This window comes from Corvus moneduloides, chromosome 5, assembly GCF_009650955.1.
Source record: "Corvus moneduloides isolate bCorMon1 chromosome 5, bCorMon1.pri, whole genome shotgun sequence".
NCBI lineage: Eukaryota > Metazoa > Chordata > Aves > Passeriformes > Corvidae > Corvus > Corvus moneduloides.
In genome coordinates, this window is record NC_045480.1 from 31,802,719 (window position 1) to 31,820,362 (window position 17,644).

At 35.9% G+C, this 17,644-nt stretch overlaps 1 protein-coding gene across 1 annotated transcript in view; it reads left to right on the forward strand.

Moving 5' to 3' along the window:
- The window catches only part of FAT1 (FAT atypical cadherin 1), a 106,196-nt gene that overhangs the window by 62,801 nt on the left and 25,751 nt on the right, over window positions 1–17,644 (forward strand). Inside the window, 5 exon segments of the mRNA XM_032110457.1 lie at window positions 7,251–7,526; window positions 7,740–7,950; window positions 10,395–14,462; window positions 15,074–15,270; window positions 16,672–16,825. Of these exon segments, the coding sequence (XP_031966348.1) occupies window positions 7,251–7,526; window positions 7,740–7,950; window positions 10,395–14,462; window positions 15,074–15,270; window positions 16,672–16,825 (4,906 nt within the window).

Genomic DNA, 17,644 nt, shown 5'->3' on the forward strand with positions numbered 1-17,644 from the left:
TACAGCTAAATAAATGAAAACAGAAGCTAAGCCCTGGCATGCATGATTTTCTCACAAGAAAAGGATTAGTGCTACTTACCTGAATTACTCCTCTTTACCCAGTTCCCCCAAAGTCACTAAATAAATTGATTGCTGTACCTTGAGGTTTAAAGACAACCATTGTAAAATTTTGTTGTTCCCCTTCCCCTGCAAGATCTGTGGATGACTAGCTGTACAATGTCCAAGTAATGTTTTATGAAACTGAGCTGCTTCTTCTGCATAATGTACATATAGAAACAAGATTTAGATTATAACATCTCTTTGTATCATCCCAAATACCTTATTTTAGCTTTGGTGGAAGTAGAGATTGCTAAACAATCTCCAAAAACCAGCAACCTCAGACAAATCAATGTTTTAAAATTACCTTTTTACTAAGGGTCTGTGATGGTGGCAGTTCTTTGCAGTTGGACTAATAAGTTCACTTGAAGGTGTAGAAGCCTTTTGTGGCAGTACTGGAAATAATTCATAGTAAAGTAGTTTATGATGTATATCCTGCCTATTTTCCCCATCTAGTTTCTTTCCCCAGCCCAGAACCTAAATATGTTTAAGAGTACAGTTTTTCTGAGCTTGGTGTGAACAGAGCCATGATCATAGAGGAGCTTCTCTGTTCTTTCAGATAGGAAGGAAAGGCTTTGTTTACCGATTAAACACTGTTGGACTTGGACAGTGATGTGTCTGTGTTATCTATCCCTATCATTGACCTTCCCCTCAGGTACTCAAAGAGCAATAAGTGGATTGCTGCTGTCTTTTCTGTACATAGAGATCTGCGTTACAAATGCAATTTCTTCTTGTTCAGCTTCTGTGCAGCACATATGTTTTTCTGTTATCTTTTCTAATGTCTTATATGTTGTCTTCTGCTTTTGGCCAGAGGAAAAGATGTTTCTTGTCAATGTTCAGGATTTTAAACAGAATCTTTATTGAGCTGACTGCATGTCTGGAGGCTTGATAGGTCAAATAAAGTAAATTTGATAGTAGAAGGTAACCAGATTTAGCAGTTTCCTTTGAAAAATGCCTTTTCCTTTAGTGATGACAATTGTGAGTGATTTTTCTAGACCATGAATCTTCAAAGACAGCAACATGTTTCCTAGCAGGAACTTGCTGCAATCATAGTTGTGGTTCCATTGCCTCTGGTGCTGATAACCACCATAAGATGTTTGGAGAATCCTGCTGTAAATTTATTAAATTTGCCTACTTGTAGTAAAAATATTGAGCAGATCTACTGATTACAGAATGCTGGATAGAAGGCAGGACAAAAAATAGAAGAAACACAAATTCAGCTAAAAGTCAAAAAGATAGTAAGAGGCTTTTCCATACACATTTCCCCCCCCTTCCAAAAATGCAGTCAAAAATGCCATCATACAGTGTGTTTTGGGGCAGCCCAGGGACTTAATATGGGGCCTTGGTGAGTGCAGATAGCCTATCCAGTGCTGCTGCTTGCATAGCTGAATCTATGTAGACATCCTGAGCTGTCACAGTTGAACCATAATCTGCTTTGTCTTTTAGAACAACCAAGAATTGGAAGGTCAAAAAATTACTTTAACCCTCACCACTTCTCTTCCTCTCAGTCATGTGATTCATTTAGTTCTTCTTGAAAGTGCACAGTGTACCTTTTGTTCAAGTTCTTTAAATGAACTTGTTATTTTAGCATTTTGTAAAGCTAAGTGAACATTATAAACATTTACCACAGCGCTCTTCTCCAGAAGAATTGGAGTAGTCATCTCAAATTTGTCATTTCTGTGATCGCTTTTTCTGTGATTGTTTTTCATATCTTTGTCTTCCTCTCTGTTAGGCTTGGCAGGATCAGAGATTGTGGTTTCTGTTGCAAACAAGCACAAAGACTTCCTTTGCGTCGTCTTCCTTTCGCCCTGCTTGTGGGATAAGCACAGGTTATGCTGTTGCTGTTGGAGTCTCATGTTAATATGGTGCAATGATTGAGAAGTGTGGATTAGCTCAAATTCTGCAACTGTTGGTGCATGATCCTGATTTTAGTTGATTCTCTTATCTCCCCCATAACTCCTGGCCCACCCAAATGGACTCATCTGTTAAGATAACCCTCAGGACTATCACTCAGAAGATGCATTTCAAATCAAGCTTAATTTAGGGGGTTAAAAATGTTGATACAAAATCAAAACTGAAGGTGTGATTTATGGCTGCCAGTGTGTAAATTCCGTTGCTCATTGCTGAAATACTGATAAAACTTTAAATGTTCATGTGGCATTGGATTCTTCTAAGAGCTGATAAACAGTTAAAATGGAGTGACATGCAAAAGAAATTCTGAATTCTGAATGCATGCATGAGGAACAACAATAGGCCATACAGAGCTTTTAGCTTAGAAAGTAATTGCTATAAACCCTGGATATACAGTAAACAATTTAACAGACCTTGATTAACAGCAGAGTAAGTCATTTTACATTTAATTTGAAAAAGGAAATGACATTTGCAAGAAATAGGGGAGGGGCACAAGAAATGAAAATCTTATTGTGTAAAAGCAGTGTATTGAATCTGACTTTAAACTGGAAGGCATTTGCTGGCCTTGGGCCATTAACATCTGTAGGGCATTTGACTCTTTCAGGACTTCAGTTAAATAGCTTTTTTGAAAAATAAAGCAATAGTAGGCGTGGAGGCTATTAGAATTTTGCATGCATCTAAATACCAAATGCATGAGGCAAAGCAAGGACAAACAAATTCCTACAGTAATGGTATTTGACGTTATGTTAGAAATGACTAGTGTCACACTTCAAAGGATTATGATTAAAAATAAAATAAAAATACAGAAACTAAATAACTGAAAGCCAAAAGTCAGGGTACCTATGTACTGAAACAGAAAAGGTTATTCACAGACTGTAAGTAGCAATAAATGAATTATTGAATTGATTTTGGGGGGAAAACAAAAAGTAAAGGTCCTGTTTCTAGCTGTAGCCACTTGAAGTCATTGCTATGTCTATCAATTTTTTACATTGAAAGTAATACCTCAGATGGTTTACGGCTAATTGCAGCATTTTACCTATTGCTTTGCTATTGCAGAATATTTAATCTTGCTTTATGCAAAATTTATATGGATATGATACTTTGGGAATGAAGTATCGAATAATCTTCTAATGCATACTAAATATGATTTTTGCTTGCAATTACACTGCTCTACGGAGACATTTAGAACTGGAAGGAACTTAGATTATATCTGGATAATACAACTTTTTATTTATGAAAATTATTATAAACATGTCAATGTCACTAATGTAATTATGGGAGAGGAGTAGACTTTAAACTCCACATAGAATCAGTAAATGAAAGATTATATTAAAGAATCTGAAGGAACATTATGTTTAAATATTGCACATTGAGTATGTTTTGTCAATGGCACATATTTCCTCTATAACTTAGTAGCAATCAGTGCATCCCTATGCAAAATTAGGTTTCACCTGCCAGATTATTAATATATTTGAAGTCCTTCCTCAAAATAATCCTGGGCTGCTTTGTTCTCTGTATAACCAGTGTGCATTGCTCTCAGTGGGATCTGTGGGCAGAAAGCAGCTGTGCAGCACAGCCCTTCCATATCTTTGCAAAATGAGTGAAGTTTCTTTAGTTCCAGAACATTTTGTTTCAAAGATCACATTATGGTCTGTTAATGTCAAGCTTTTCTATGTTGTGACTCTTTAATGTGCAACTCTTTCTTAAGAGATAACATCAGTATATTTCATTTTAATTGAATCTTATAATTTCATTGAGAGATGTTCAGTAGCTTATTTTATGCTATGTTATGTTGGAATTACACAAGTTCTTCATGTGTTTTGTTCTCAGACACACTAAACCATATTTTTCTGTGTGGGCCTTTAAAACTGCACTCACAATTATTAATTCAAGTGCTTTCAGTTTAACTTCAAGGTCTTAACAGTTTACATGACAATTTGGTCCTCTTACGTTTAAAAGGTAATTGCACATCTAGCACCTGTCACCCTCAGTTAGAATTCTGACTTGAGAGTAGGGTTTCCTTAGTAAATTTATTTAATAGTTTACATTGGAAAGAGCCCCTGGAGTTCAAGCTAAAACTCCTGGTCAAAGCAGAGCAAACTGCAAAGTTGATCAAGTTTTTCAGTGACTTGTCAGGTTCTGACTGCCTGGGATGACAAGGCACAGCACCACTTCCTTGGACTTGGTTTTATGCTGGTGTTTAACAACTGTCCTTGAAAAAATTTTTTTCTTACGTCTAGTTGTATTTTCTCTTATTGGAGCTTGTGAGTGTTGCCTCCTGTCCTTTCACTGCATCTCTGAGAAGTCTGGCTCTCTTTCCTGCACCCCTCCAGTGGACAGATGGCTTTTCAATCCCCACTGATTTTAATGACCTGTCATTGGATTTGTTTCCTTTTGTCAAGATCTCTCCTGGACTGCAGGACTTAAAACTGTAGTTGATCTACATTCCCACCAGTGAGTGTCAAACAGAAGGGGGTAATTTCTTCCCCTTATTAAAGCAGCCCAGTGTGCAGTTAGACAAGTTACCAGAAGGGAGCCCATCAGGTCACATTATGCTTGTCCACCAGAACCTGTGCAGGGGCATAAAGTAATAATATCACTGAAAGAGATGAATCCTAGAGTATGTAGATAAAACACTTTTCACTTGAGTCTAAGATAAACTTTGGATTTCATGTGCATTTAAAATCATTGCACTAATATATCAAATTGTGTATTTGTAGTTGTGTTTACCAGTGTGGAGAAAAACTGCAGCCTGAGCAAGTAATGTGACAAGTAATGGAATACCTGAGCTAACTATTTGTAGTGACTGAGTCATTATATTTATTCCTTAGCAATATTTTTTTTTAATAATTCATATTTAATAGTGCTGTACATTTTGAGGAGCTAACTCCTTATCTGTTTAGCCCAACAGTACTTTTTGGAGGATGTCTCCTTATGTGTCATTTTAACTGCTTTGCTAGCTAATACCAGAGTTGCTGCTAAATCCTGATGGTATGATCAACAGCTTACTTTTCAGTTAAGCTGGTTCATTGGATATGTGGTTAGTCCTGCAGGTACTGATGCTGGTTTTACAGTCATTGCATTCCTGGCATTTAACTTAGTAGTTTGCATGGGGTCTTTTTGTGGTGCTCCATTCTAGAAATGCTGTTTTTCTTTATTTGTTTTGTGTAGTACCAGGAGCACAGGTGGCCATGTCTTCTGCTCCATAGATTCACTTTACAGAGTTGCTCTGTAGTTGCATACCCTCTCACATCGAATTTTAACAAAAGTTTCTGTATTTCCTCATTTGGCAGTAGAAATAGACATGAACTTAAATAGCAATTTTAATTTAAATTCATCGAATTTGGCACCTTTTCTTTGCTTTTCACTTGCTTTTTTTCTGAGTCTGACCTTAATAATTTCTTGGGGGTGGAAGTTTAATAAAAAAAATAGGTGATGAGTTCATTTTGAAAGCATGCTATCCATTAATGAGATGTTGTAATTGTATATGACCATTAAAACTTTCATTTATACAAAGATGTTTTTATAGTTTGATTTGTATTGAGTGTTGGGGTTTTATGCTGTTTGGGGGTTTTTTGTTGTTTTTTTAATTTGTTGTTTATCTTCATTTGGTATCATTTTTCATTTTCCTGAGCACCATTGTTTAGTGAGCAGGTGTTTTTACTCAAATGCTTTGTGAGTGTATTAGACCCTTCTGTCTTACTTCTTTCAAGAGGCATTAAAATGTGTTTTATTTATACAAAATTTAAAAAGAAACTAACAACTGTGCTTGTGTTGCTTTATTGCATCCTGTCTAATCATGAAAATATAAAAAGATCACATTTTTAATATAAAAATTCCTTCTTGCTTTTCATTTTCCAACTGAATTTGTTAGTTAATGTATTAAAAACTTGTCCTAATATGTATCCTGGGTCACCTACCATTAATATTTCTCCCCACTGAAAGTCAATATTTATTCCAACTATTTCTTTCTTTTCTTTAATCTGTTTCTAATTGATGACAAAACCAAACTTCTTAGTCTCCATAGCAACATCTTGCAAGGGATTTTATCAGTGTTCCAAATGACTCAGTTTTAGTGTAAGATGCTAGTTTTGCAAGGTTGACATTTCTTCTTCCTATAGCAAGAGGTATGGCATTTCGTAATTATTTGCCACCATCAGGATTCATCTCATTTAGTTTCTACTGCATGGAGTTTGGTACCTTGTTTAAATTACATCCGTAGACTCCACCAGTTACCAATGGAAATCAGTAAGTGTCTTCAAAGGAAAATTTAACCCACTTACAATATTGTAAGTACCTATTTTACAAACCATTTTTTAGCCCTTAAAAAACTTATACAAAGCACCTAGCCTTTGGATGGATAAAAGCCTGGCTGTACATGTAGCCCATAAAGAACCTGAATTTAGCTGTGTGTTGCTGGAGCTTTGCTGTCTATTTGCCAACTCCTTTGCATTACTGTTACTTGTCTGATGTTATCGCTGTTACAAAACAGGATGGTGGCTATCTGTCTTACCCTTTTTATACTAAACTTTGATGCTGTGAAAGGCAAGTGGAGGTGCAGGGATCTTGTGTGGTTCCAGTGAGCAACATTATACAGACAAAGATGCAATTCAAGCCATCTGATTTAATTTAACTGTAGCTTCAGAGAAAATGTGTTGGTGACCAGTGAGCTAGACTGAAATCATGCTGCATTGCTGGAGAATAGTAAACAACAGCACCTGCAGTTCTTCTAAATAATGCACTTTTGTGGGAATTCCACCACTCTTCTATTTTTGCCTTGCAGATGTAAAGAGCTGAAAGGGGACTGTTTTTACATGAGGGCAAGGAGGAGTATTATGCATCCACTGCCTTGAAAAAACACTGCTTAAAATTGTAAATTTGCACCCCAAAACAGGATTTTTACCCACTCTAGGATCCATATTGAGTATTTTTAATTCCAAAATTAACAAGGATTTTTTTTTGTCTTATTTTAGACAAAAATCATTCCCTGTAAGATGTCTTATGTAAGATATTTCTGGTTGTACACATTTCTAGTTTGACTTTGGGGAAGGTGAGGTAGATTTGGGTTAAGTGGTATTCTTCTTCCCTACACATCTTGGCTCTCTCCTCCTCCCAGAAAGGTAAAATTGTCTTGAGGTGGAATTACTTCAGTATTATGGTCTGATTTTTAATGAAATATCCTCCTTTCATTTCTTTTTACCAAATATCATCTATGTTTTCCCCTTCCTATTGTATCATTTCAGGTGTACATCAAAGTTATAGACACAAATAATCACAGGCCTCAGTTTTCTTCTTCAAGATATGAAGTTGTTATACCTGAGGATACCTTACCAGAGACAGAAATTCTGCAAGTCAGTGCCACAGACAGAGATGAGAAGAATAAACTGATTTATACTATTCAGGGCAGCACTGATCCCATCAGTCTTAAAAAATTTCGTCTGGACCCTGCAACTGGCTCCCTTTATACTTTAGAAAAACTGGATCATGAGACCATGAACCAGCATATTCTCACAATAATGGTAAGCACGTGTGAGATTTCTTCTGTTGTCAATGACAAACAGTTACTTTTTAATGTCTTTTTCATTTGTCCCCATAATTCAAACATTTATTTGTATGTTTATTTTTTATGCAGTCTTTGACTCTGTGACTGATTGAACCTTGAATTATTACTAATATGTGGTGAACTACTGAAATAACAGTGCTAATTACTAGTGATGTGCTGACTGTTGCAGGTTCGAGATCAGTATGTTCCTGTAAAGCGCAACTATGCCAGAATCGTCATTAATGTCAGTGACACAAACGATCATGCTCCGTGGTTCACCAGCCCTTCCTATGAAGGACGAGTGTATGAGTCAGCAGCTGTTGGATCAGCAGTACTTCAGGTTACAGCATTAGATAAGGACAAAGGAAAAAATGCAGAAATTATGTACTCTATTGAATCAGGTATATTTACTTTCTTATATTTTCAGCCCGTGGAACTCGTAGATACTTTTTCAATTGTAGATGTATAAAAACATATCTGTAAAAAAAGGGGGGCAGTGCAGGTTTATGTGCCATATTCTGAGATGTATCGAAGATACAAGTCTCAGAGTATTTAAAAGAAAACTACAAATATTCATCTCCATTCTTTAGCTATTTATGTTATTCTCTAGATACATTTGGAATATTTTAGTAGTAGGGGAAGAAAAAGCCATCTTGAAATGCTCAAAAGGAGTAATATCTTCAGGAATTACAGAATCATTGCATTCAGGTCTAAAAATGCATTCTAATATTGTAAATCTTATTTTTTGTAGCATAGGCAAAGCAAGGGTTTGATGAATAGAGTAAGAGCCTGAGACAAGTGCTTTCATGTTTGCTATAACGGAGAAGTAAGGAGCTCAAAAATAACCTAAATATTCATGTACCTAACCCCTAAATAATCCCAGTTTTTAAGTTAAACTTTCTGATGATGCAGCAAGGAAGGTGTTGCTTTGCATACTTCCCTCTGGCTGATTTTAGCAGTGGGACCGCTATTCTGTCTTATTAAAATATTTGAGAAGTTCCTTAATAGTTGGTCAGTGTGGCAGTTAGACTCCTTTCACATTGCAGGCCAGGAAAGAACTGCTCCTTTTTTTTAACCTCAGAGTATCTTTCTGAACTTGCCTACAACAATATGATTCAAATGATGGCAATTTTTAATATTAGAAAATAAGATGACATTGATAGAGTTCACTTACCAGACAGAAGTGGGTTTTGGTTCAGTCCATTAAGTCTAAATTAATACGAGTCTGCCATTATCAAGGTCCTGAGCTTTGTAGACACCATGACTGGAAAAAAAAGTTACTTAAATTTCATTACACATGTGAAGTACTACTTTGAAGGTAAAAAAGTAATTTAAAATAAAAATCCCAGTAATAAGCATAAGAGACTGTGTATTAAAGAGAACAGCAAGTAAAAAGTTATTCAGTTACTGTTGCATGCAAAGTGGTATGTGCAGATGCTGTTTTTCATATTTACATAGGTTGCTGTGTAAAGGATAGAATTGTTTACTGTAAATATTTTCTTCCCCAAAGTGCTATTTTGATATGAAAACATATGTTAACACTGTATTAAAACAAAGCTGTGATTATGATACTCTGAAAAGAATTAATATTTTTGAGTGTCTCATTAGTTGCTTAAAATACATGAGGTTTTTTTGTCATTTCTAGAAATATGACATTTATTAAGCAGGACACTAACATCCATGAAATTTTTCTCTTGCCTTTCCCATTTTGTTAGTGCTTGTTTTATGAATCTCAAACAATGGCAAGAAAAAATGTGTGTGTCTGCAGTATAGAATGAAATTACATGCTGTTCTCTTCCTTTCTTCTAGCTTTTTGTAGGAGTAAATGTAAGACCTGTAAAGTTTATTTTACAGGATTGTGATCTACTGGGAGGTTAAAGCATTATAATTGATATTCTAGGCAAATGGAAGGAACATTCCTTAAATGCTTGTAATGGCTGCTTAGATCTGTAATGGGATATTCTAAGAATGCCACTGTGTTTAGAGTCTCCTCTAAAAAAAACCAAAACTATCCAACCAAAAAAACCACAACAGTATAAAAACCCAAACAAAACGCGAAACCTCACTCTTGCCTGCTTGTGTGCAGAAATCAGAAGTTCTTAATGACTTTTTCCATGCTGAGATCATGGTTTTAGTAATGTAATTTTTTAGGTAAGTAAAATGTTAAATCTTAGCATATTTAATACATGAGCAGATTCTTGTATGCAGGGTAGTTCATCTGTATATTTCAAAATTTGAAGCAAACAAGTGTTTGTATTAAATGGCAGCTGGTTCTTCTCAGCAGTCATTATTTTTCTTCTAATACTGTCACAGAGAATAATTTGTCTGTGTATCAGTAGGAAGTTAGGAGAGATGTAACTATTTCTCCAATTCAAAAAGTTTATTTTTACAGTAGTGGTTTAAACAATACTTGTGTAAACAATTAAGAGTCACAAGGGTTTATTCGTTACAACCCTTCTTTTTTTTCTTGTCCAAAACAGTCCAGTTATTTTAGATTATAAAATGTAACTTTTATTCCACTAATGTTAACTTCTGAATATAAGTTCCTTTCAGCTACAGTCAATATTTAAGTCTGCTAAAAGAAAATTTTTGCATTTATTTTCAAGCCTTGGATGTCTTTGCTAACTATATTTTATGCAGTATTTCCACGAGTAAACTTAGAATTACTGCCAACTCCTGATTACAGAAAACTTTCCAGACAGGCTAACAAATGTTTATCAAGCAAAACTAAGCAACTTTCATAGTCTCCATGTTCTCTCTATGTCTCTTTAAGTATAGAGCTAAATAAGCAGTCTTTCCTTAAATTCTGTATACCTCTTTCTTAACTGCTTTTTTTTCTTCACAGGGAATATTGGAAATTCCTTCCTTATTGATCCCATTTTGGGTATGATTAAAATTGCAAAGGAATTAGATCGTAGTAACCAGGAAGAATATAACCTGATGGTAAAAGCTACAGATAAAGGACATCCTCCAATGAGTGAAGTGACCTCTGTGCACATATTTGTTACGGTTTCTGATAATGCCTCACCAAAATTCACAGCCAAGGAATATTCTGCAGAAATCAGTGAAAGTGCCAGCATTGGCAGTTTTGTTGGAATGATTGCAGCATACAGTCAGTCTTCTGTAGTTTATGAAATAAAAGATGGTAATACAGATGACGCCTTTGCTATCAACCCGAACTCAGGTGTCATCGTTACTCAGAAGATACTTGATTTTGAAACTTTGCCTTTTTATATTCTAACTGTACAAGGAACAAACATGGCTGGCTTGTCCAGTAATGCAACAGTTTTGGTACATCTTCGGGATGAGAATGACAATGCACCAATTTTTATGCAGGCTGAATATACAGGACTCATCAGTGAATCAGCTTCAATTAACAGTGTGGTTCTGACTGACAAGAATATCCCATTAGTAATTCGAGCTACAGATGCTGATAAAGAATCTAATGCTTTGCTTGTTTATCAAATTGTTGAACCATCTGTCCGCCAGTATTTTGCCATTGATTCTAGCACTGGTGCCATTCGGACAGTAATGAGTTTGGACTACGAGGAGACAAATATTTTCCACTTTTCAGTGCAAGTACATGATACGGGGATACCACGTCTATATGCAGAATATGCAGCTAATGTTACTATTTATGTGATTGACATCAATGATTGCCCTCCTGTGTTTTCAAGAGAGCTATATGAGACATCCATTCTGGTTCCAACTTATAAAGGTGTGAAAGTCATCAGCGTAAATGCCACTGATGCAGATTCAGGCATTTTTTCCCAATTAATTTATTCTATTATTGAAGGCAACATTGGAGAAAAATTTTCAATAAACCCTAAGACTGGAGATATAATAGTACAAAACACAACTCAGTTAAGAAGCAGATATGAATTAACAGTGAGAGCATCTGATGGCAGATTTGCAAGCACTGCATCTGTAAAAATTAATGTGAAGGAAAGCAAAACAAGCCAGCTGAAGTTCACACAGAGTTCTTACTCTGCAACAGTGCAGGAGAATTCCACAGAGGCAAAAACAATAGCTGTTGTTACTTCTATAGGGAATCAAATAAATAAGCCTTTGTTTTACCATATTCTAAATCCAGACAGCAAATTTAAAATAAGCCAAACTTCAGGAGTCCTCTCAACAACGGGAATACCATTTGATCGTGAACAGCAAGAATCTTTTGATGTGGTCGTAGAAGTGACAGAGGAAAATAAACCATCAGTTGTTGCACACATTGTAGTTAAAGTCACAGTGGAAGATGTAAATGATAACGCTCCATTTTTTGTCAATCTTCCATATTATGCTGTTGTTAAAGTAGACTCTGAAGCAGGTCATGTTATTCAGCGTGTGGCAGCAGTAGATAAAGATACGGGCAAAAATGGAGAGGTGCATTACTATCTCAAAGAACATAATGAACATTTCCAAATTGATCCCACTGGTGAAATCTCCCTGAAGAAGAAGTTCGAACCAGACACACTAAATAAGGAGTATCTGATCACAGTAGTGGCAAAAGATGGAGGAGATCCTGCATTTTCAGCTGAAGTTACAGTCCCAATTTCAGTTATGAGTAAAGCTATGCCAGTGTTCGAAAAGCCTTTCTACAGTGCAGAGATACCAGAAAACATTCAGCTTCATAGTCCTGTGGTACATGTACAAGCAAACAGCCCTGAAGGACTCAAGGTGTTTTACAGCATCACAGGTGGAGATCCTTTCAGTCAGTTCACTATCAACTTCAACACTGGAGTTATAAATGTTGTTGCCCCTCTTGACTTTGAGTCTCACCCAGCCTATAAACTGAGTGTTCGAGCAACTGACTCCCTAAATGGGGCACATGCTGATGTGTTTGTAGACATAATAGTGGAAGACATCAATGATAATCCTCCTGTATTTACAGAGCAGTCTTACATTGCAACACTTTCTGAAGCATCTGTCATTGGAACATCTGTTGCACAAGTGAGCGCTACAGATGCTGATTCTGGAACCAACAGGGGAATTTCCTATCACTTGGTTGAGGATAATAGTGAAAGTCATGACTACTTTCACATAGATAGCAGCACTGGACTCATTCTTACAGCAAGAACTTTGGACTATGAACAAATTAAACAACACAAGTTACTAATAAGGGCCATAGATGGTGGCATGCTGCCCTTGAGCAGTGATACCATTGTAACTGTTGATGTAACTGATCTCAATGATAACCCCCCTCTTTTTAGCCAATTGCTTTATGAAGCTAAAATTAGTGAACTGGCTCCTCGAGGACATTTTGTGACACGTGTGCAAGCTTCAGATGCAGATAGTTCAGATGTTGACAAGCTGGAGTACTCCATTCTGACAGGCAATGATCAGAAGAATTTTGTGATTAACAGTAAAACTGGTATTATCACCATCTCAAACCTACGCAGGCAGACACTGAAGTCACATTATAATCTTAACGTGTCGGTTTCTGATGGGGTCTTCAGAAGCTCAGCCCAAGTCCATATAACTGTAATCAGTGCCAATATGCATAGTCCTGTTTTCAGCCAGAATAAGTATGAGGTTGAACTAGCTGAAAATGCTCCATTGCATACTTTGGTGACAGAAGTTAAAGCAACAGATGAAGACTCTGGTACATATGGCCACATCACTTACCACATTGTGAATGACTTTGCCAAAGACAGATTTTATACAAATGAGAGAGGGCAGATATTTACCTCTGAAAAGCTTGACCGTGAAACACAAGCAGAAAAAGTAATTGCCATTAATTTAATGGCCAAAGATTCAGGAGGGAAAGTTGCTTTCTGTACTTTTAATGTAATACTTACAGATGACAATGATAATGCTCCTCAATTCCGAGCAACAGAGTATGAAGTAAATATTGGGTCAGATGTTCCACGGGGTACGTCTGTTGTTAAAATCTGGGCATCTGATGCTGATGAAGGTACAAATGCAGACATCACATACGCTATTGAAGCAGAGTCTGAAAATGTAGAAGAGAACTTAGAAATTGATTCATTGTCTGGTATAATTACAACAAAAGAAAGCTTAATTGGTTTGGAAAATGAGTTTCTTACTTTCCTTGTTAGAGCAATTGATGGTGGATCGCCCCAAAAAGAGTCAGTTGTTCCTGTCTATGCTAGAATACTTCCACCTGAAGTGCTTCCTCCAAAATTTTCAGAACCATTTTATTCTTACACAGTTTCTGAGGACATTCCAATTGGAACTGTGATAGATGTTATCAAAGCAGAGCATAATCAGACTTTGGTATATAGTCTGATTAAAGGGAACACTCCTGAAAGCAACAGAGATGACTTTTTTGTGATTGACCGACAGACTGGAGAGTTGAAACTTGAGAAGAATCTTGATCATGAAACAACTAAGTGGTACCAGTTCTCTGTTCGAGCACTGTTTGCAAATGAAGATTATAATGTTGTTTCCTCAGTAGAGGTAAGCATTCAAGTAAAAGATGCAAATGATAACAAACCCATTTTGGAGTCCAACCCATATGAAGCATTCATCGTAGAAAACACACCAGCTGGAACAAGAGTCATACAGGTTAAAGGAACTGACTTAGATTCAGGGCTCAATGGGCAGGTTACTTACAGCTTGGATCCTTCTCAAGAGCTAGACATAATAGAGTCTTTTGCCATAAACATGGAAAATGGCTGGATTACCACTCTCAAAGAACTTGATCATGAGAAACGAGACAAATACAAAATCACAGTGATTGCATCTGACCGGGGTGAAAAAATTCAACTGTCTTCTATGGCTGTGGTTGAAGTTACTGTCACAGATGTGAATGACAATCCTCCACGGTTTACTGCAGAGATATATAAAGGAACAGTCAGTGAGGATGACCCTCCTGGTGGGGTAATTGCTATCCTGAGTACAACGGATGCTGATACAGAAGAAACCAATAGACAAGTCTTTTATTACATTACAGGTAAATCTTTTTGGGTAATGTCAGAATAACCATTTGAGTGGTGCTGGAATGATGGGAGATACAACTTAATCTTTGAAAAGACTGGAAAGTGTTTGAAACCATAGAGCTGCAAAGAGAGAATGTGTGTGTCTTAATATAAATATTAAAAACTTCAGTGGAAAATGGAGTTTTAGTTGGCTTTGTTTCATGTGTGCCTTGCTTAAAATGCCTTTCTCTGTATATTATTTATATATCTAATTTTATTTTAAAAACCTATACTTGGATTAGTGATGTAGAGAACAAATGAAAAGAATTTTCACAAAATAATAGGCTATTAATTTCCAGTGGAGTATTTCATTGGTTTTATTTAGCATATGTCATGATATGATGTTTTCTATAATGCTACATGAATTTCTGCATCAATTTTTATAGATTCTGTTGGCCGCAGTTGAATTTGTTGTATGAGCATCTACTGACAATTTCTACCCAGGAAATGAAGCTGTTTCTGTGTAAAGCCACAAAGAGTGGCTACTTATTTGCATTTACTTTTTTTTTTTTTTAACTATATCTTAGTTTTGATTGAGTAACAGTAGAAATCTCTGTCTTTAAATAAATATCTTTCCACCTTTCAGGAGGTGATCCTTTGGGACAGTTTGCTATTGAAAATATACAGAATGAATGGAAGGTCTATGTCAAAAAGCCTCTGGACAGGGAAGAAAAGGATCATTATCTTCTAAATATTACAGCTACTGATGGGACCTTTGCAGCTAAAGCTGTGGTGGAGGTTAAAGTCCTTGATGCTAATGATAATAGCCCTGTTTGTGAAAAGGTAGGCAGAGTCTTGTATCATCCATGTCCAGCTGCTTTCATACATAAAATCTACATTTTCTCTGAAATTGTTTCTCAGGAGACTGACAAACAGCTAGTCCTTTTAAACCAGTAACAAAAATTTGGACTGTTAAGATAGAGTGCTGTGAAATAAAAGATACTTCACAGACAGATTTTTTTAAAAATCCAAAGACAGTTCATTGACATTCAGTGGCTATTTGAAAGACACAAGGAGAATTGTAGTACCTTTCTCATACATTAATTCTTTTCCAAAAAGATTGTTTTAAGCTGCAGCCATCATAGTTTATATGCTCTCCTTTATGAAAGAAGCAAAGTCTCAAAGAAGGCTGAATCCCATTGCTTAGTTGATATATGTGTGTATTTCCTGTGATAAAAGAGTTGAAAAGACTGGAACATTACCCTGCAATTGCAGTCAACAGCACCAAAAATCTGTAATCCATAAATGTTTTCTTGTTACAAAGCTGTCTACCTTCCCAGATTTTATAGTCCGCAAAAATGTACATGAAAAATAAGGAATGGAAGAAACCCAGAAGGATTGCCCCTGCAAGATGTGTAATTGCCTTAATGTGGAACTCAACTTTTTTTTTCCCTTTTTTTTTTTTTTCCTCCTCTCTAACACATTTGGACCTCTCATAGTTGAACACAGATTTGATATTACTAGATGGAAGTCTTCGCTTGTACTAGGAAGGACAAGAATATAGTGAATATAGGATCCTTTTTCTTAGTTGATGTTTATGTTGGTTACTTCTGTGTAAATGGTTGCAGTTATAAACAGACTGGCAAGTCAGTATTTTTAGCTTTTTTCCCCTTTTATTTTTCCCTTTGTTAATATTGGTGTAACAAGGCTTAGTGCTTCTAATGTAATGCCCATTCCTGACATGGTTGAGCAGTAAGAGTGCTTAGTGCCATTAAATTATGAATCCTTTTTCTTATTTTTTATTTAATCTAGAAGCTTTTGTGTCATTAAAAAAAAGAGCAGATATCAGTTTCTTGTAGATTGAGACAGACCTAGAAAAGATGATCCACCAAAAGCGCTAAAAATGAAATTAGCAAAAATTTATAACTCCTATTTTGGGAACACATTTCATTATCAGTTAATCAGTTACAAGTGTTTTGAGTTCTTAGCAATGCAGTGATGTTCCAAAGTCATATAGTTGCAGTATTAAATACCTTTCTGAATAATCTAATAAATGGGACGTAATTAATTAGAAAATCATAAATTCTTTTAATTTTCAGGTATTTCATCCTCTGATTCACATTATGTGTTACCAAACATTCAAACAGAATATTATTTCCTCTATCATTCCTTCTTCCTATCCCCTTTCTAAGCTCTGCTTACTTCATATGCTTAGTCTTTCAATGTAACTTTGAAATCTTGCAGACTTTATATGCTGATTCCGTTCCTGAAGATGCCCTTCCTGGCAAACTGATAATGCAGGTGTCTGCTACAGATGCAGATATTCGTTCCAATGCAGAAATTACTTACACACTGCATGGCACAGGAGCAGAAAAATTCAGACTCACTCCAGACACAGGTAATAATACTTTATACACTATACAAGATTCCAGTCATCACCTCATTTTATAAAATGTTTTGCTGTTACATTAAGGCGTACATAAATGTCAGTACTTAAGACTCTTCACTGAGGGTTGGTTTATTGTACAACAGTTTAAAATGTGAGTTTCTACTACACAAATACTAATAATATATTGAATAAAGTCAGGCAAAAGGCAAGTATTTTAAAATATGAGGAACTAAAGTGTAAACAGGGTAATTGCCCTTAAGCCAGAAATTTCCATGCTGAAGTGATTGGAATAAAAATACGACATAAAATTTGCTCTTTTTATGTTCATTGTAGCAGTAGCAATAATGGTTTGTAACTGAAAATATCTTCATTCAGATTCTCTTTGCCATCATTTGTTTTGGAAAATTAAATGGGATGAGGTCAGATGGAGCAATAAATTTCCGTTCCATAGCAAACACCAAAAGTGGCCCCAGTTTTATTGGAAGCACTATATAAATGATATTAACTTTTAACTTGCTTCACTTTGGTTTTCATGGCATTTGTGTGTTTTTTATTATAGTATAGGTTACAGCTATATGCCAAAATCCTGTACTGTGCAGGCTGCAGTAGATAAGGAGTAGGAAGATAAACAGTGTAGAAAAAATGGGATGACTACAAAAGTGCAATGCAGGTAGAAGAGATCAGAAAATTCAGTGACAAAATAAATGAAAAAGACCTTACTTCATGTATTTGGGGGACTTTTTAACTTTGAATGTCACCTGTGTGATGTGCTACAGTGTTGTTACATAAATTGAGAATTGGTAGGGCTAGAACACTCATAAAAAGTGT